The sequence below is a fragment of the Lactuca serriola genome, chromosome 2 (genome assembly GCF_051521515.1).
Source record: "Lactuca serriola cultivar US96UC23 chromosome 2, Lser_US96UC23_V15, whole genome shotgun sequence".
In the NCBI taxonomy this organism is placed as follows: Eukaryota; Viridiplantae; Streptophyta; class Magnoliopsida; order Asterales; family Asteraceae; genus Lactuca; species Lactuca serriola.
Window position 1 is genome coordinate 213,124,570 of NC_136409.1, and position 19,550 is coordinate 213,144,119.

Genomic DNA, 19,550 nt, shown 5'->3' on the forward strand with positions numbered 1-19,550 from the left:
CTCAAGAACACGATGAACACCCCTAATGAACTAGATAAAGATCTGAAACACATATGAAGAAATCCATCCAAAAAACTCTAGATTTCGAGTTTATTTTAGAAGAATCTATCTACAATTCGAATTCTTTCCACATTATGCTCACAAACTCAAACTTGGGGTAAGTTATTTTTTCAGAAATTGAACACATATGAAGATGAATACACACACGTGATGAGCACACATACACACACCTTCGATTTGTTTGAAGCTTACAAACTCGAGGATTGGTTTGGTATTCCAGTACATAAAAACCATTTCTGTAACAATCCGAAACATTGGACCAAATGTGTTATATTAAAAAAAAGGATAATGACTTAAAAGGGTAACATATTCTTTGATTTGTACATATTAAGTCATTGAGTTTTTTTTTTGTCTACATTATCCCATTTAACTTGTTGAACTCTTCAAAAAACACCCTTTTGACCTGCTATTGGAGGTTTAGCCGGTTTCCGGCGTATTTGACAGCTCCGGTCATTTTCTTCGGCGTTCCTGATTTTTCCGGCGACCTAAAAAACTCCGACATTCATGATTTTCCATCAGATCACTGTTCATCGTCTTCAACCTTCGGCCATAGTGTTCTTAAGCAAACCTGAAACAATTTCTTGAGCCTAGGATCATGTTCTGATCTAACCCACGTATACACACACTCAAATCTGATAAATCATTTATGGAAAATCTGTCAAAAAATGAAATCATACACATATTTAGATCTGGTTCGTGTTATGAACAAACACACACTCAAATATGAAGAATCTCTCAAGAACACGATGAACAACCCTGATGAACTAGATAAAGATCTGAAACACATATGAACAAATCCATCCAAAAAACTCTAGATCTCGAGTTTATTTTAGAAGAATCCATCTACAATTCGAATTCTTTCCACATTATGCTCACAAACTCAGACTTGGGGTAAGTTATTTTTTTCAGAAATTGAACACATATGAAGATGAATACACACACGTGATGAGCACACATACACACACCTTCGATTTGTTTGAAGCTTACAAACTCGAGGATTGGTTTGGTATTCCAGTACATAAAGACGAAAAATCAAACTCAAGAACAACCCTAAGTCGAGTTAGGGTTTTCAAACCCAAAAATCGATTTCCAAGAACAAAGAAGAAATTGAGTTTGTGTGTTTTAGGTACCTTGAAGATGAACACACTCACATGTGGAGGTTTTTTCAAAATCGAGCTTGAAGATCTGAAGAGTTCTTGAAGGTTAGACGAGCTTAAAGACGAACTCGAGTTAGGGTTTTCAAACCCAAAAATCGAGTTTGAAGATGAACTTGAATCTGGAATATATATGATTTGTGTTAATACCCCATAAGCAATTTCATGTTTGATTTTTGAAGATATTGGTTTGTGTTCTGATCTAACATACACACACATTTCAAAAATCGCTTTTTAAGTGAGAAATTGTGATGTGTGTTCTTGAGTTTGAACACAAGAAGATGAAGATGAAGAATTGATTTCCGGGTTTGTGTTCTTCAGTTTCTAAATTGAACACCCACATGGGTTTATGTTCAAAATTTGTTTAGATCTAACAAAGAGACATAAGGAGAGAACAAACTCGAGTTCGACAGTAAAATCATGCTCACCGGAGAATATGACCGGAGCAGTCAAATATACCGGAAACCGGCTAAACCTACTATTACAGGTTATAAGGATGCTTTTTAAATGGTTTAACAAGTTCAATGAAAAAATATAGACAAAAAAATAAGTCAGTGACTAAATATATACAAAACGAATAATAGATCACCTATTTAAGTCATTATCCCTTAAAAAAAAAAAAAAAACCGTCCGGGACCATCTAATTTAGTATATTGGGCTAAACTGCCAACGGGCTCGCTCGGTGCTTCTTTCTTTTCCCCTTTGGACTTTGGTTACGCTTGCTTTTTATTTCCCTTTACAAAATAATTCTTGAAAACCCCCCTTTCGCTACAAACGCCATAGCTGCCGCTGGTGCCATCTTCTTCCTGCATCATTCCTCTAGTGAAGAACTTAATATCCGCTTGCTAGTGATCGGTAAATCATCATCTATTTTGTCAAATTTGTTCGTATATTCTAGCTAAAATTTCAAAACATTGCATTTATTTCTCGAGGAATAAATTGTTATGGTAGTTCAAGCTATTTCGTGCTATAATTCCTTCGTTTTCTTTTAATTCGAATACGGATTTTACTTGAAAATATCAGGAGCATAACGGCGGTTGGGGTTTTGTAGGGGAATTTGCAATGGTGGTGCCTACTCATCTCACAGCTGAGGCTGTTAATGAGCTTCGAGAAGGTATCGATCTGCTTCTTGGTCGATGGAGTGCACTTCAGATGGCTATTCAGAACGAATGGGGTGGACGTGACACTCGACAGAAAGCCCAACAACTTGCACTTGATATCTATCACTGGCTAATCAGACCTGCTGGTATCTACTACATTTCTGTTTTGCTTCAAAATTTATTTCTGTTCTGATGTATGTAATTGGTATTATTCTGAATTATTCACATTTGGTAATTTCTTGAGGATTAATTGGTTTCTATTTCCTTAATTAAGCTTTATCTAATACAAAGTCAGTGAGGTCACCTGTTTTTTTGTTAGAGGTGATTCAATGTTCATTTAACATACTTTCTTTCGTCTGTTTTCAGAGGCATTATATGTAGATGATTTGGAGAATTTACTTGATGATTTTATGCTCTCTCTTAATACAGAGATCGATGATGGTAGCATTGAGGAGGTAATCCTTTTTTTTTTTTTTTTTCCATTTCTTTTTCATTGATGTTATATTTTGATGGTTGAAAAAACTGTAGGCAAGAAAGAACATCCTTTTAACAATCTTTTTCAGGCCTCTTTAACAGTTATTTAGCAATTTTCCTCTTATCATATTTCTATTTTTTTTTCTTGTAATTAGATATCAGAGAATCTAATGATCATACATGAAGAATGTTTGGAAGGTAATTTTGCCTCAATCGAAAGACTAAGGCAATCTGCTTCTCAAACTGCTAATCATCCCATGCAGGTACTCTTTTGTTCGTTTTATCATTACTCTTCCCTTTTTTCAAAATATTTCATAAGTTATCTGATTATTTAAATCTGTTTTTCGTTATGTATCTCATTTGCTCTTGTAATATGTTAGGTTGTGACTGGTGATGATGATGATGATGATGATGATGAATCTGATTCAGGCTCAAGTTCAGGGGATGAGCCAATGGATATGGAAGATGGAGTTGACCATTTGACTGTTGGTGAACCAGGGAGGGGACCCACACCAATGGTTGATGCTGATGGCTGGACTGTGGTCTCTTCTAGAAGAAATAGAGGAGGGACGCGCTAAGCTTGTGTTTATTTAATAAATATATATTTACAGAAGTCATTTTTGGAAAAGAGTGGTTCATATACAAAGTCTTGATTTTGTTCTTTGTTAGTGGGGATAGATTTTTTTTTTTTTTTTTTTTTTTTTTAGGTATTATAAGAGTTTGTGGTTTAGTTTTACCATGTGTTGGGTTTTGTATGACAGTTATTTGTTATGCAGTTAATATGTGCTGTTTAGTTAATGTCATTTTCTACTCGTTCAATGTTTAGCAAAAAAGTTACCAAGTAAATTTGATGTAATGTTTGTCCTAAGTACATGATTGCTAATGTATAACTTTCATGGGGGAAATTACTAAAATATGACAAATCCGTGTTATAATATCACCAATTGAACATTTTTTTAGCAATTATCATTCAATAATCACCAATTGTGCAAAATGATTTTTGTCAAATACATTTCACTTGGTAGTTGTTTTACACAATAATAAATTTACTTCACTTAAATAGTTGAAAAGTACTTTCTTAAAATTTAAAAATAAAATAAATAAATCATGCAGACCACCTCGCAAAATTTGTGGAAAAATTATCATCCAATACATCTCAGATTTTAATCTTAATGATCCTTTTTTCGCCTCTTTTATATGTTTTGACTATGTTACTGCTTAAAAGCATTTGTGCATTATTTTTTATATTAGAAGTAACTATTATTTATTATATTATAATATATCATCAGATATTTTTAAAAAGGAAAGAAAAAGAACAAGCTAAAAAACCATAAAAAGGAGAAAAAATAGCAAGGGTTTATTGGGCTAGATAGTTGGGCTTAGCGCTATATGAATTATGAAAGAAGACATATGGAAAATGTTTGGCCCATTTATATGACATTCTTTTCGTTTACTATAAATCTCATCTCATCATAAACCAAAACCCTAGTTGCTGCCGCGCGTAACTCTGTTCGTCACCGTTTTGCAGGGTATGCGTTTGCTCCTTCTGTTTCTCGTTTCGATTTGGTTTCTAGGGTTCTAAATTACATCCGGAGTCTCAATGTTAATGACATCCAGATCTGTCTTCTATTTTGTTTGCTTTTCATCATCATATTTTTCTAGGCCTAACCTATCCGTTTCTCTGATTTTCAGTTGATAGCTTATTGGAGTAGCTTCTGTTAGCAATGGCGCCTAAAGGTTCGTGTTAGCTTTTTTTTTTTATTCCATTTTATGTTTTTGTCGATAAGTTTAGTTTTTGAGTAATAGAAATCGGAACAAAGGTTTACTGTAGTTAACGCTTATCTGGTATATCAACATCCATAGATTCACCTCTAGCAAACACATTTTCCGTTAAAGCTTTCTTTGCTGTTAATACGGCATTGTTAAGCTACAAGACCTGTAGATTTTTGGAAACAAACTTAGATTTATAGCAATAGTGGTAATGATAATTTCCCCTTGTTTTAGATATAGGTCAAAGCTGGTTACTTCATATTTAAAAATCAGCTACTGTTTTTGTCTGAATTGGAACTTCTCATTACATGAAACTGTAAATTCCATATTGTATACACCGAATGTTACGTTTTCTACACAATAAATTTTAGTTATACAGCAATAAGTTTGCAAATTAGCTGATGTGTGGATATCTTATTCACAGGTGATGCAACAAAGAAAGGTGATGCAAAGTCACAAGCTTTGAAGACAGCCAAGGCTGTAAAGACTGGCTCAACATTCAAAAAGAAAGCCAAGAAGATCAGAACCAAGGTTACCTTTCACCGCCCAAGGACACTAAAGACAGACAGAAATCCCAAGTACCCACGCATCAGTGCTCCACCAAGAAACAAATTAGACCACTACCAGATCTTGAAATACCCTTTGACCACAGAATCTGCAATGAAGAAAATTGAAGACAATAATACCCTTGTCTTCATTGTTGACATCCGTGCTGACAAGAAGAAAATCAAAGATGCAGTCAAGAAGATGTATGACATCCAGACCAAGAAAGTCAACACCTTGATCAGGTATGTTTTTTTTTAAATGAAACAAATTTTTAAACGCTTGGTTTTGCATATTTTTAATGTTTGTTTGTTGAAACACAGACCTGATGGAACAAAGAAGGCATATGTTCGGTTAACTCCAGATTATGATGCCTTGGATGTTGCAAACAAGATTGGAATCATCTAAGTAAGTTGTTTTAAAGTCAAAAAGGGGATTGTCGTATCAACTCTATTGTTAGTTTTATTGTCTTGAATAGGTGAACTAAATTTATTTTTGTTTGCTTTTAATTCTGGATTCAATTTTGTTAATGGATCATACTTTTATGGTTGGAGTTATTTTGTTATGTTGATTTCCTTGTTACTTTCTTTCCTTTGATCTTATTAGTTTCATTCAATCTTGAGCTTTTAGTTGAGACTAGTTTTGTGGTTGAAGAAATGTATGTTATTGGAAATCTGTTTTTGGGTTAAAATAAAATTTAGGTGATGTGGATGTGAAAGATACAATTGATGATACAAGTTGAGGGAGGTGAGCTGCATCACCCATATGGTTAGATTTCCAATGAATTTGGGTCCATTGAGCTACTTTAAAACCACCTTTCTATAGATGAAAATTTAATTAAATGGAATAAAGAGAATAAGATACCATACATCTAGTCATTTTCTCGAGTGACAATAACCCGTTTCTAATGCGTGTGTTTCCTTTTTAGTCAATCTGTTGCATGACAAAAAACCTTCAGATACAACAAGCTTAATGTAGTTTTTCAAATGCGCAAACAATAATAAGCTTGGTCTATAGTTCTCCTTTGACCTCAAACATCTTCGACATCACCAACTTGTATGCTCCATATTTATGTGTGAGGTGATGAATGAGAGATGAATTTGTATTGGGGCGCTTAATGATGTAGGCTCTATTGCAGGGGTGGCTTTAGGATCTTCTATTGGAGTACGTAGCAAATTTCTCAAACATTAATTAGTTACCTTGCCATTCTATTTAGGGTTATTGTCATTATAGCACAACAATGTTTAGTATATTGGTTTAAAAGGTCTCCCGTGACTTTTTTTTTTTTACCTTTTAGGGGTACGAACTTGTACTTTACCGTTTTAAAAGGTTATTATAAAAAATGTGAAGGGGTCACCAGGTTAACCCCTTCTTAATCATTAGTTGTAAAATGCCACGTATATTAAAAATAGTCCAAGTCGGTTGCCACATAGGTGTAATTGATTGACCTGAATAATTGGTTAACTTGAAACATGTTAAATATATGGATATCCACCTGGTAAATTGGCTTGACAGATTGAAGAACACCATCTACATCATCATTCATCATATCTCCATTTGGGAGTTCATTTCTTCTTGCAATCCATCGAGCAAACTCCTTCAATCTGTTGTAACTATAACTAACATATCATCATCTTCTGTCACAGACGAATTCAAATCAAAATGATTCTTGAAATTCTTGATTCCTGCATCTGTTTTTCCCCGTCAATATGTTTCTCATCAATCACATCACCCCAATCTACATTGATGTTGATCCCTCTTTTTTAATTGATGCAGAGGTCGAAACATAAGAAGAAGCATCATTTTTACAAAAGTTCCCAAAAACTGAAAACCCTAATGACTTTTTATTATCTTTCTCCTTTGCTACATCACCATTTTTAAAGATACCCTGTTCAGATTTAAGCCATGGAAACACAGTTTGATCGCATTTTCTTGAATCGTCTTCATTATCAGACAAAATCTGAATAGTATTCAAGCCCATACCCTTAGTAGTAGTATTTGTTAAATCCATAAAGTTTGAACCTTTAATTTTCTTTTGGGACCCATCATCAATCTTTTTGCAGTTTCGATAATCAAATACTTCTTTTGACCCAGATGAGGACCTGTGAAGAAACTGGTCCCCGTAACACCCGTTTCCTGTAGTAGATGATAGAAATGAAAGGTATTTTTGTAAATTGCTAGTCAAGCTATGTGAGGTATTGATAAACGGGTATGTATTTGGGTTCCAAGTCTTCGAATCTGGCAACATCTGTAGTTGCAGGAGTGGATACGAGAGCAACTTCAGAGCTCCATATCTTAGATGATATCTCAAAAGTGATATGGGCGCTCTTGAAGACATATTCTTTGTCAGAACTGATGTTACTGAGAACATTTTGGCACTTCTTTTTCAATCTTTGGAGCTTCTCAACTAATTGATTCTTATTGAAGTCCAACTGCAATTTATTCTTGATCTGATCTTAAAAAGCAGTGGTATCATGGTGATGGTGATGAAACAGGTTGTTTAGGGGTGTTGGTGGAAATAAATGACGGTCATTAATACATGATCATTAATCATTGCACATGTGGCATCGAGTCAAATCAGTAGCGAGTCTGTGTTGACTCACCAACTTAGTTGGCAGATGACAAGGTAGGGTTACCTTCTAAAACGGGTAAAGGTACCTTTTAAAACGGTAAAACATAAGTTCGTACCCCTAAAAGGCAAAAAAAAGTCACGAGGGACCTTTTAAACAAATATACTAAACATTGTTGGGCTACAGTGACAATAACCCTTCTATTTATGGGTGATATTGTATTTTAGCTTTGTCCCGATTTTAGCCCATATGCAACATGTGACCAACAAGTTTTACATTATGTTTTGATGTAATAGATTGGGAAAGTTTATGCAATTTATGTATGGTTCTAATATCCTACAATATGTAGGATAAAGTAACACATACAAAACATAACAAAAACTCGAAACTAATCCATCATTAATAAGAATTTCATGCAGATGCATAAGCAAAAACACCAACTTCCTATCTAGAAACAAATGGATTACTACACTTCTCGTCTGTAAACCCCAACAGTCAATTCATCGCAAAAATCGTTCATAAATACAAAATCCATCATTTTCCTAGTTGGGATACATCAGAGACAACAAAAGTTGTTGCTCTCGCTTTCTTTTCCTGATTGTCTGAAACCACCAGCTAGCACCTAATCTGTCTATATCCCAAGAAAGCAAATTATTGATCTCGTCTCAAAGCAACCATACCACAAGGATCCTTTTGTGCATTCCCAACAAAAGTTGTCGCTCCCGGCATATAGAATCGAATGCTTACAAAACTACAACTCACACTTAAGTTAAATATTAGGGATTACAATTGCCACTTGTACAACTAAAAAGATTAATATTTAATGGTTGCGTGTATTTAATCTAATACGATTTTTATTTAATTGTTTACTTAGTTATAGTATTATTGATTTTGACTACTTTTTAGGTTAATAAAATTACAGAACAACTTGGTAAACATGATAGATGAATCTTAATGATGAAAACAAATCAATAATTTTGGCTAAATTGTTTATTCTAATGTCAATGATTATTAAATGCATGTACATCAAAATGTTAGCTTTTTAGTTAAAAAGCATATCCAGTGTTTATAAATATATAGATACATATATAACATTAATAAGTAAAATATCATTAAAGTTGAATAATTAATTGGGTCCAAGTGGTTGCAATTTTGTGTGGGATTATAAAAATAAATTACAAAAATATTGTAAATAAATTAAGAAGTTGTTTAGAAAATTGAGAACGTGAGAGAATAGAGATATATAGAGATATGCGTGGTATGAATGGCTTCAATATAAAAATTATACATTCCATATTAAAAAATCATTTCTTTTCAAAAATCATTATCCCTTTTGCTTATAAAATAATAAATAAATTATATGTGAAGGTACCTCCCTTTTATCATCTAAGAAATTATAATTTCATAATAAAATGTTTAGCTACATTATGTTCTACGTTTTTAATCAATTGAAAAATCCGGTTACTAAAAAAACACATTCTGAATTTTGTTAATCAATATTTTATTTGATGGTAAATCAATCAAATTTGTTTTTGAACGGGTAATTCTTAATATATTAGTGTATTAAAATCAGAATACTAAATTAAAAAAGCTAGTATTAAAACTTTTGCAAAGATGTGGATGAAAATAAAAGAAAAATAGAAATTATGGGGTTTTTTTTTTTTTAATAGGGGATGAATGATATGTCATCAAATAAAAGTTCCATAAAAGAGCAAATGCAACAGATAAAATGGACTGGCAGCCTTCAATCATCATGCCCCCACCTTTTTTAATTATTATTTTTGAACATAATTAAATTTAAAACCAAAAATACGGGAAAACTTCCCTGTTACCTACACCGCTTTTTGCTAATTCCGTCATCCACTGTTCACCGGACAGCTGTCCTCGAGGACTGGGATCACCAAAACTGCCTTCACGAACCTCTTTTCACTACAAAATAAAAAGTTGCATTATACGCCCTCCACTTTCAATCATTCACCATTCAAACCTTGTATTTATTGGTGCAAATGTGTTTTTTGTTTTTATGAGTTGTTATTCCTAACAAAAATATACATATCTGAAAACAACTTGCAACGAAATAATCTCTGTTTCTACAAGAAACCTAATGTAGGTCAACCAACTCAACCGAGTGATTTATTAGATACCTAATGTTATTATGATGAAGAAGTAGACATTTGATAAAATGAATATTTTTTAATTAATTGGCACTTGTTTTATTTTTTTTATTTTGCCTAAAAGAACCCTTCTGATTTAATCATTTCTCACATTTTGTTTGTCACAATAGATGAGGTTGGATTCAAAATAATTTACTTGTATTGCATAAGCAATTTTATAAAGGAAACACATACACCACGCCACCACCTTTTGACATCATCAAAGGACCAAGTAAAGTAACTTATATAAACATTTTCATGTAACTTAAATGTTTTAAATTTAGATATATTATATGAATGTGCAAATTGACATAAGATATAAATTTATTCAAACCTCAAAGATTTATTTCCAGTAATACAAACCAAATCATATCATATTGACCGCAAAAAAAAATATCACGTGGCTGGTAAATATGTATTGAATAGTTTGTAGATTCAGAAATTAATTACTTAGCAAAAAAGACACCATAGATGAGTAAAACTACAATTAAATAAAGAAAAATTAAATATCTTCCTATTTTTTTATTCATACCCATCGTCATACCATTTTTAGATGATGATAAAAGTAATAAAAAATTTATTAATTTTATTAAGTACGATAAGTATCAAAATCTTAAATATATATGCACACAATAGAAAGAAAAAATAAAAATATATTTGATTTCTCTTAGATAAAACTTGATGTAGCCAATGATATACTCAAATATAGATATGTTATCTTGTCACATCGAGCCAGCTTAACTATGTCATGGAGTAAGAAGACAAAAAAATTATCATACCTTATGTGGTTTTATAGATGTTAAAAAACTCAAAGCTTAGAGGCCCCAAACTTACAATCAATAAATTGTCATTTCTTGGTGTAATAAAGTGACATTGACCAATATGTAAGAGATCCCAAACTTAGAGGTCATTTTTGGACACATCCAATTTTCATACTAAAACAAACGACGACGTACGAAGGTGTACAACTAACAGAAAAAACCCAAAAGAAACTTCGGTTCCCGAGTCAACTCTCTCTCCTTTCACGCCTTATTTGACCGAGTCACAAAATCGGACGACGCCGATTCTCTCTTTTATGCTTTCTTTCACACACCCCAAATCGTGTGTGCGAGAGAAAGTTGGAGAGAAGGAAAGTGTAAATCTTCATCACAATTTCAGTAGCCGAATAATCTCTTCACAATTCGGCTCATCGATTTCATCTCAATTTTCATTTTGATGGTTATTTTTAGGGTTTTGAGAGAGTTTTAATTTTGGGTTTTGGTTCGAGGGTTTGTGAAAATTCAACAAGATGATGATATCGAGAGGGTTGTTTGGGTGGTCCCCACCACACATACAGCCTTTAACGCCGGTATCGGAGGTCTCAGAGCCGCCAGAGTCACCGTCGCCTTACATGGACATAAGTAACGATGCTTTACCTGTTGAAGCTGAAGAGGAAATGGAGGAGTCAGAGGAGATCGAGCCGCCTCCAGCTGCTGTACCGTTCTCCAAGCTGTTTGTGTGTGCTGATAGGTTAGATTGGGTGCTTATGGTGGTTGGATCGATTGCTGCGGCGGCGCATGGGACAGCACTGGTTGTTTACTTGCATTACTTTGCCAAAATTGTTCAGTTGTTAGGTCACGGCGAGGAGAACCCGGATTTGCTTTTTGATAGGTTCAAAGAGGCAAGTTGATTTTAATTTGAAAGTTATTAACCATTTTACTTGGCTAGTTTTTATACCTGAGTTATAACTTAGAAGTACTGATTCTGCTGTTGCTGCTGTTTTTTAATTTGTAATCCGTTTTATTCTCACAATAGTAAAGAAGTAAAATAACATAGAAGAAGTTCTTCTTCTAAACTTCCTAAAAATCTTGTGACCTCTAATAGTGGTTGTCATGATGGTAAGCTGTCATTAAAAACGGCAAATGATAATGGAAAAAGTAGCACCATGTCATTTTTAGTGCTCATTTTGGTTCAGCATTAAGAAATATATTCTGAAGCAGTAAGTAATTGACTTCTCCAGGGAAAATTGAGTAACTAGTGATGCCAATAATGTTATTTTTTTTAGAATGAGAGAAGTTTAATGTGGCTTTTATGAGGTTTAGTGATCAAATATGCATGGTGAAGGGATCATCAAGCTACTACCTCCTTACAAACTGATATCGTTATAGATAAGAAATCCATACGGAATTACCATAAACTTTAGTTTTATATTCATTGTAGGAATGTAGTATTAGAAGGTAATACTGTCATGATTTGTCTATGATGGTTCTCTTAGGAGATTGATAGTACCACTGGTTATTTTAGTCATGGAAAGCTTTATATTGGGGATTAAAGACAATGTGGACTATAACAAAAAGTAGATTAGATGTTATTTGCTAATAGTATCTTTACATTCTGTAGAATTAGGTAGTTAATGGTGCATTTGAAGTTCAAGATCTAGGTATATTGAAAGCTAGGGAATGGTGTTTAGCAGTGCATCCTAGAGGCTAGCATATGGCAACCTTTGCTTAGTGGTAGAAGAGAATTTAAGCTTTCATATTAGTTATTTTGTGAATGATGAGGAGGGGTTGATAGTAAATGGATACAATTTAGATTTTAGATAGAAGAGAAGAAGAAAAGCATAGTTAAAGAATTAGTTAATTCATATATTTATGACACAATTGGATTCTTTTTTTTTTTTGCCACAAATGACATTCTTTCACAATATTTGCAGCTTGCCCTCACCCTTGTTTATATTGCTGGTGGTGTTTTTGCTGCTGGTTGGATAGGTAAATACTCTAAATTCTAATCAGATAGTTCCATTTCTCTTTCACTTTTACTTAAATGATTCTCATTATCAGCTGTTGTTTCTAATTACTTTTGCATTCAGAGGTTTCATGTTGGATTCTTACGGGAGAAAGGCAGACAGCTGTTATCAGGTCAAGATACGTGCAAGTACTACTTAATCAAGATATGAGTTTCTTTGATACTTATGGAAACAATGGAGACATTGTGAGCCAAGTGTTAAGTGATGTATTACTTATCCAATCTGCCCTTAGTGAAAAAGTAGGTCCACAATTATTTTCTTATTGCGATTAGTACATAGTCCCTTGATTTATCTGATTAATTTTATTGTTGCAGGTTGGAAATTACATTCATAACATGGCTACATTCTTCAGTGGCCTTGCAATTGGATTCCTCAACTGTTGGCAAATTGCAGGCCTCACTTTATTAACTGGACCCTTTATTGTGGCTGCAGGAGGAATATCAAATATATTTCTCCATAGACTTGCTGAGAATATTCAAGATGCATATGCTGAAGCAGCAAGTGTTGCTGAACAGGTTTCTTCATTTCCCCTTTGGTCAACTAAAATTAACTTAAAAATTGTTAGTTGTAATATTATAACATTTTTTTTGTTGAAATTTGCAGGCTGTTTCATATGTTAGGACATTGTATGCTTTTACAAACGAAACCTTAGCAAAATATTCCTATGCAGCTTCACTACAAGCTACTTTAAGATATGGTATATTGATTAGTCTTGTACAAGGACTTGGACTTGGCTTCACATATGGGCTTGCAATTTGCTCTTGTGCTTTGCAACTTTATGTTGGAAGGTTTTTGGTTACACATAGACATGCTCATGGTGGAGAAATTGTAACTGCTCTCTTTGCTATCATTTTAAGTGGCCTGTAAGTTTCTTGAAAATCTTTTTTTGTTTCCCCCTTTTTTTCTTACTTTCATTCTGACATTTGGTTTCCACAGTGGGCTGAATCAAGCTGCAACCAATTTCTATTCATTTGAGCAAGGAAGAATCGCTGCATATCGGCTTTTTGAAATGATTAGCCGATCATCTTCTTCTGTTGATCATGATGGAAACACTCTTTCTTCTGTTCAAGGGAATATCGAATTCCGGAATGTGTATTTCAGTTACTTGTCGCGTCCCGAAATTCCTATCTTAAGTGGATTTTACCTAACTGTCCCTGCCAAAAAAACAGTGGCACTTGTGGGAAGAAATGGGTCTGGTAAAAGTAGTATTATACCCCTCATGGAACGGTTCTATGATCCTACTTTAGGTATCAAACTTTGCATAATTTCTAAATTATGATATTAATCTTTTTTGCATATATAACAAAACCCCACCCTTGATTTCTTTTATCTACTGTTGTTCAGGTGAAGTTCTTTTGGATGGTGAGAATATCAAGAATCTGAAATTGGAATGGCTAAGAAGTCAAATTGGCTTAGTCACTCAAGAACCTGCTTTGTTAAGCTTGAGTATAAGAGACAATATTGCTTATGGTAGAGATGCCACAACACTTCAAATAGAAGATGCTGCTAAAATCGCGCATGCACATACGTTTATCACCTCACTAGAGAAAGGATATGACACACAGGTAGAATTCTAAAGTCTAAGGATTAAAAACGTAATTCTATCACTTAAAATTCCTTAAAAGAACATTTGTATACTTTCAGGTAGGTAGGGCTGGTTTATCATTAACAGAAGAACAGAAAATAAGACTTTCTGTTGCAAGGGCAGTTCTTTCAAATCCTTCTATTCTTCTTCTTGATGAAGTCACTGGTGGACTTGACTTTGAAGCTGAAAGATCTGTTCAAGAGGCTCTTGATCTTCTTATGTTAGGCCGATCAACCATCATCATTGCTCGTAGACTTTGTCTAATAAGAAACTCTGACTTCATAGCTGTAATGGAAGATGGTCAGTTAATGGAGGTCGGGACCCACGATGAACTAATCGCCTCAGATGGGTTATATGCAGAGCTTCTAAGATGTGAAGAAGCAGCTAAACTCCCAAGAAGGTAGACCCCACTCCCACCCCAAGTCTCCAATAACAAATTAACAATATTCTTCTGTTATTTTGTGATTGATTTTCAATGCTTTGAATATTTGTTTATAGGATGCCAGTGAGAACATACAATGAGACTCAAGCATTCCAAATCGAAAAAGATTCTACAGATAACTATCAAGAATCATCATCTCCAAAATTTGCAAAATCGCCATCACTTCAACGAGCTTCAAACTTACACGGAACAAGACCCGATTCAGCTTACGGGTCACACGAATCACCAAGAAACCCGAGCCCTGCAGAAAAAGAAAACGGATTATCCATGGATGGAACAAACAAAGAACCATCAATCAAAAGACAAGACAGTTTCGAAAAAAGATTACCCGAATTACCAAAAATCGATGTTCATGCTATCCGTAGACAACCATCAAACGGGTCAAACCCGGAATCCCCCATTTCACCATTGTTGACCTCCGACCCGCAAAGCGAACGCTCACATTCACAAACCTTCAGTCGACCTAATAATGCTCTTGAAAAGCCAATTAGAGTACAACAAGCAGTAAAAGAAAAACAAAAAAAGAAAGAACCATCAATTTGGAGACTTGTGGAATTAAGTTTGGCTGAATGGCTTTATGCTGTTTTAGGAAGCACGGGTGCTGCTATATTCGGTTCTTTCAACCCTCTTCTCGCTTATGTCATTGCACTAATTGTTACAGCTTATTATCGTAACGAAAACGACAGAAGACACAAAATACACGATGAAGTTGACAAGTGGTGCTTAATCATTGCCTGCATGGGTGTTGTCACTGTAATCGCAAACTTCTTACAACACTTTTACTTCGGTATCATGGGGGAGAAAATGACTGAACGAGTTAGGAGAATGATGTTTTCTGGTTAGTAACTTTTTTTAGCAAGTAGTTTTTGACTAATGAGTGCGAATTATAAATAATTTGTTTCTTTTATAATTTTCAGCAATGCTTCGAAATGAAGTTGGATGGTTTGATGAAGAAGAGAACAGTGCAGACACGTTGTCCATGCGATTAGCAAACGATGCAACATTTGTGAGAGCAGCTTTTAGCAACCGACTTTCTATACTCATACAAGATAGTGCAGCTGTTATGGTTGCAATATTAATCGGAATGCTTCTCCATTGGCGATTAGCACTTGTAGCATTAGCCACATTGCCTGTTCTTACCCTATCCGCCATTGCTCAGGTTTTTGCTTAATCTTTTCCTTGTCAAATTATCAAAAAATAACACGCGTATATTTATACTTTATATGTTAATTGAATTACAGAAACTATGGTTAGCGGGATTTTCAAAGGGGATACAGGAGATGCACAGGAAAGCGTCATTGGTTCTTGAAGATGCTGTCAGAAATATATACACTGTGGTAGCATTCTGTGCTGGCAACAAAGTTATGGAGCTTTACAGATTACAACTACGCAAGATATTCTATCAGAGCTTCTTTCATGGCATGGCCATCGGTTTTGCTTTTGGGTTTTCTCAGTTTCTTCTTTTCGCATGCAATGCCCTTCTTCTCTGGTACACTGCAATCTGTGTGAAGAACAATTACATGGATCTCCCAACCGCTCTCAAAGAGTACATGGTTTTCTCTTTTGCCACTTTTGCCCTTGTGGAGCCTTTCGGCTTGGCTCCTTACATTCTCAAAAGAAGAAAGTCTTTGATATCCGTATTTGAAATCATCGATAGAGTACCCAAAATTGATCCCGACGATACTTCCGCTTTGAAACCACCAAATGTATACGGATCCATCGAGTTGAAAAGCGTTGACTTTTCCTACCCGACCCGCCCGGAGATTCTCGTACTGAGTAACTTCAGTCTGAAGGTGACCGGCGGGCAGACAGTGGCGGTGGTTGGCGTTTCGGGATCCGGAAAAAGCACGATAATTTCACTGATCGAGAGATTTTACGACCCGGTTGCCGGACAGATTATGCTGGATGGACGCGATTTGAAACAGTTTAATGTAAGATGGTTGAGAAACCACCTTGGTGTAGTCCAACAAGAACCGATCATTTTCTCAACAACAATTCGTGAAAATATAATATACGCGAGACACAACGCGAGTGAAGCCGAAATCAAAGAAGCTGCAAGAATAGCAAACGCGCACCATTTCATCAGCAACCAGCCACACGGGTACGACACACATGTTGGGATGAGGGGCGTGGATCTAACCCCGGGCCAGAAGCAGAGAATCGCGATCGCCCGGGTTATTTTAAAGAATGCACCGATTTTGTTACTGGACGAGGCGAGCTCGTCAATTGAATCGGAATCGAGTCGTGTGGTTCAGGAGGCTCTTGATACTTTAGTCATGGGGAACAAAACCACTATTTTGATAGCTCATAGAGCTGTTATGATGAAACATGTGGACAACATTGTGGTTCTTAATGGTGGTAGGATTGTTGAGGAAGGGTCCCATGACTCTTTAATGGGGAAAAATGGTTTGTATGTTCGGTTAATGCAACCGCATTTTGGAAAGGGGATTCGTCAGCATAGACTTGTGTAGATGTGTGGGCTTCGTGATTGATGAATTCAACAAAATGGATATGGATATATACATGCACATTGTTAAATTTATTATTTGTAATGTCATCCGTCTTCGGTTCTGAAAGAGCTTACAGATGGAACGTGAAGAGTGGTGGCAGGTGGCGGGAGTTGGCGGCGGTGGTGGTGGATATAGCATTTACAGTTGGGGTAGTTTGTTAGGACAGGTCAGATTGCATATTCGTTCGGAGGCAGGTTAGAATCTTGCTGTCTCTCCATGATATATTGATTTGTGTTGATGATAGAATTTAGTGTCGAGGTGTTTGTTTGCTTTTGTTTTTCTTTTCTATTTTTGTCAGTGTGATTCTGTTTCTATGGTCGGACTTTTTTTGTACATTTGTATATTTTTTCGAATTTGATGAGGCTTACAAAGGATTAAGTAAACGTATTTATTGTAATCCTTCTGTATATAAAGAGGTTTAGATTGATTGAATTTTAATTTTAATTTTTTTTTTCTGTTACTGCTTGTATGCTGCTTTAAGAGTACATTAGGCTTTGTGGATTGTACTTTGGAAAACTAAATATACAGACGATATCACTCAATATCAGATATCGAGCACCTTGAATGAGTCCGCCACCACTTTAAGCTGGTTTCTCACTCTTCTCCATCTTCGCTCATTTGCTCCAACAATTAGCGTGTAGTATCTCCCTGTTTGCACGAATCATTGTTTGTGTGAGTTTAAGTTCAATGCATGTCAAATACAATAATTTACAATCTCTTCCGTTATATCATGTCATGTTGGGTGTTGTCTTACCATTGCCGACTGCTATGGTTGCAAAGGCTGCACGGGAGAAGTTTGGAGATGTTAGCGTGTACTCAAACGTGTAATATCTTTTACCATCTGTGGTCCTCTGCACTTATAGGCGATAGATTAGAATAAGCATATGTACTAATAATGTACATGTGTCATGATTTGAGAAAAAAGATTCAGACCTCTTGCATATCAAATACATCCGGGACTTGAGTTGGTGTGGAGTAAACATGCTTCACCAAATTGGCTACAACCTTCTCGATGGGGCCCATATCCTGGATGTCTGTTTTATCGGTTGGTATGAAACTAAGCCTCACATTTTGTAGTTGCAAATATCGATCTTTGAATGCTGAATCATGTCCTCTAAAATCAAATTCCTGAAAAATTGGATCATAAATATCTCGACTTCTGAAAAAGATAAACATCAAGGTCGCAAGGCTTATAGTATAACTCACCCTCCAATCTGAGGGATAATAATAGGAGTAACCATCTTGTAAGTCAACAAATTCATCATAGTTTGCTGGTTTCTCTGTGAACATCAACAATGCAATAGTTTTGTCTGTGTAAGACTAATAAAAGAATGGAATCACAATAGAATGAATGATACATTATATAAACTTTTCATTTCCATTTCCAAAGTTGCATTGTTTAGCATTTTTATTTTCATACAAAGTTATATGAAATTGATTGGGGTATATATGAAAAATGATAAACCTTGAGCCAATAGAAGTTTTGTAGGCAATAAACTTGAAGCTCCAACTCCTATTAGTAGTGATCTTCTCTTGCAATTTCCTGATGCTGTTTCACAAAATTTTCATGCTTAAACGACTCTAAAATTTTCAGTTCACAAAAGCTCAACTTGTTTAAAAAAAAATGGCAGATGAATACATTATAAAAAGAGAGATAATACGATAAGTGTTGTTTCACAGAGAATAAACATTTCAAAGAACCATAAAAAGCTTACTTTGTTGATCAAGAGATGAATTTTTTGAGGATGCAATGATGGTTGGCCAAGAACATGAAGAACAAGAAGGCTTCAATGGTAGATTCAACTGCAAAACAAAAATAAACTGATTGAAATTATATTCAAAACACTAAAAAGAAAAATAATAAATGGAAACGGACCCTTGTGGATAAGGTAGGCGATGAGAATGGAAGTGATGAAACCGCCATTGTTGTGCTGTTTGGAAGAAGGCGTTTGTTACATCTCCATGGCAGCAGGCAGCAGTTACTTAATTTATTCGAGTTGATGAATGGATATTACATGTGTGGATACTGAGTCCAGTTTGTGTCTGGTTGGGGGTCTTTTGGATTAGACTTGTATTTATTATTTTTTTTTAATTTTTTATTATTATTTGTATGTGTGTAATGGTTGGTAATTTGTAGGGTAAATTGCGACACCGAGTAACAAATGTGATATGTGGTCCAAGTTTTCATTTTTTCATTTTCTTGTTTTTTCCTAAATTCTCATATATATTTTTTTCTCCTATTAATCACTAAAAAACAATAAAAGAATCATTAAGCTTATATTTTTTTCTCCTATTAATCACTAAAAAACAATAAAAGAATCATTAAGCTTCCGTTTGTTTGTTTGTTTATTTTTTTTTCTTCTTCCGTTGTTCAAATATACATAAGAAAACCATCAAACCTTAA

General features: G+C 34.8%; 4 protein-coding genes across 6 annotated transcripts; 3 read left to right on the top strand and 1 right to left on the bottom strand.

Annotated features, from left to right (window-relative positions):
* Positions 1-1,920: 1,920 nt before the first annotated feature.
* Positions 1,921-3,586, top strand: LOC145088425 (uncharacterized). Of its 2 annotated transcripts, none has more exons than XM_079026780.1 (5): positions 1,921-2,069; positions 2,238-2,460; positions 2,681-2,769; positions 2,944-3,051; positions 3,169-3,586. In XM_079026780.1, the coding sequence occupies exons 2-5, from the start codon at positions 2,277-2,279 to the stop codon at positions 3,364-3,366; spliced, it is 579 nt and encodes a 192-aa protein (XP_078882906.1). In that variant the 5' UTR covers positions 1,921-2,069; positions 2,238-2,276; the 3' UTR covers positions 3,367-3,586. The 2 variants fall into 2 exon arrangements, with proteins under 2 accessions (XP_078882906.1, XP_078882905.1); XM_079026779.1 differs by having other exon boundaries at positions 2,266-2,460.
* A 622-nt stretch (positions 3,587-4,208) lies between these two features.
* Positions 4,209-5,672, top strand: RPL23AA (ribosomal protein L23AA). The gene is made up of 4 exons (XM_079026782.1): positions 4,209-4,317; positions 4,481-4,525; positions 4,983-5,346; positions 5,425-5,672. Exons 2-4 carry the CDS (start codon positions 4,513-4,515, stop codon positions 5,507-5,509), a joined length of 462 nt encoding a protein of 153 aa, XP_078882908.1. The 5' UTR covers positions 4,209-4,317; positions 4,481-4,512; the 3' UTR covers positions 5,510-5,672.
* Positions 5,673-10,826: 5,154 nt separating this feature from the next.
* On the top strand, positions 10,827-17,578 carry ABCB6 (P-glycoprotein 6). Its single transcript, XM_079026783.1, has 11 exons — positions 10,827-11,484; positions 12,517-12,571; positions 12,673-12,848; positions 12,924-13,124; positions 13,213-13,472; positions 13,546-13,856; positions 13,954-14,174; positions 14,254-14,594; positions 14,693-15,474; positions 15,554-15,795; positions 15,878-17,578. The coding sequence occupies exons 1-11, from the start codon at positions 11,113-11,115 to the stop codon at positions 17,105-17,107; spliced, it is 4,191 nt and encodes a 1,396-aa protein (XP_078882909.1). The 5' UTR covers positions 10,827-11,112; the 3' UTR covers positions 17,108-17,578.
* Positions 17,574-19,199, bottom strand: PNSL1 (PsbP-like protein 2). 2 transcript variants are annotated; one of them, XM_079026785.1, is made up of 7 exons: positions 19,023-19,199; positions 18,862-18,949; positions 18,612-18,689; positions 18,353-18,426; positions 18,080-18,274; positions 17,901-17,997; positions 17,574-17,794 (listed from the first exon to the last, which is right to left on the bottom strand). In XM_079026785.1, the coding sequence occupies exons 1-7, from the start codon at positions 19,068-19,070 to the stop codon at positions 17,691-17,693; spliced, it is 684 nt and encodes a 227-aa protein (XP_078882911.1). In that variant the 5' UTR covers positions 19,071-19,199; the 3' UTR covers positions 17,574-17,690. The 2 variants fall into 2 exon arrangements, with proteins under 2 accessions (XP_078882911.1, XP_078882910.1); XM_079026784.1 differs by having other exon boundaries at positions 18,612-18,695; positions 19,023-19,198.
* Positions 19,200-19,550: the final 351 nt, after the last annotated feature.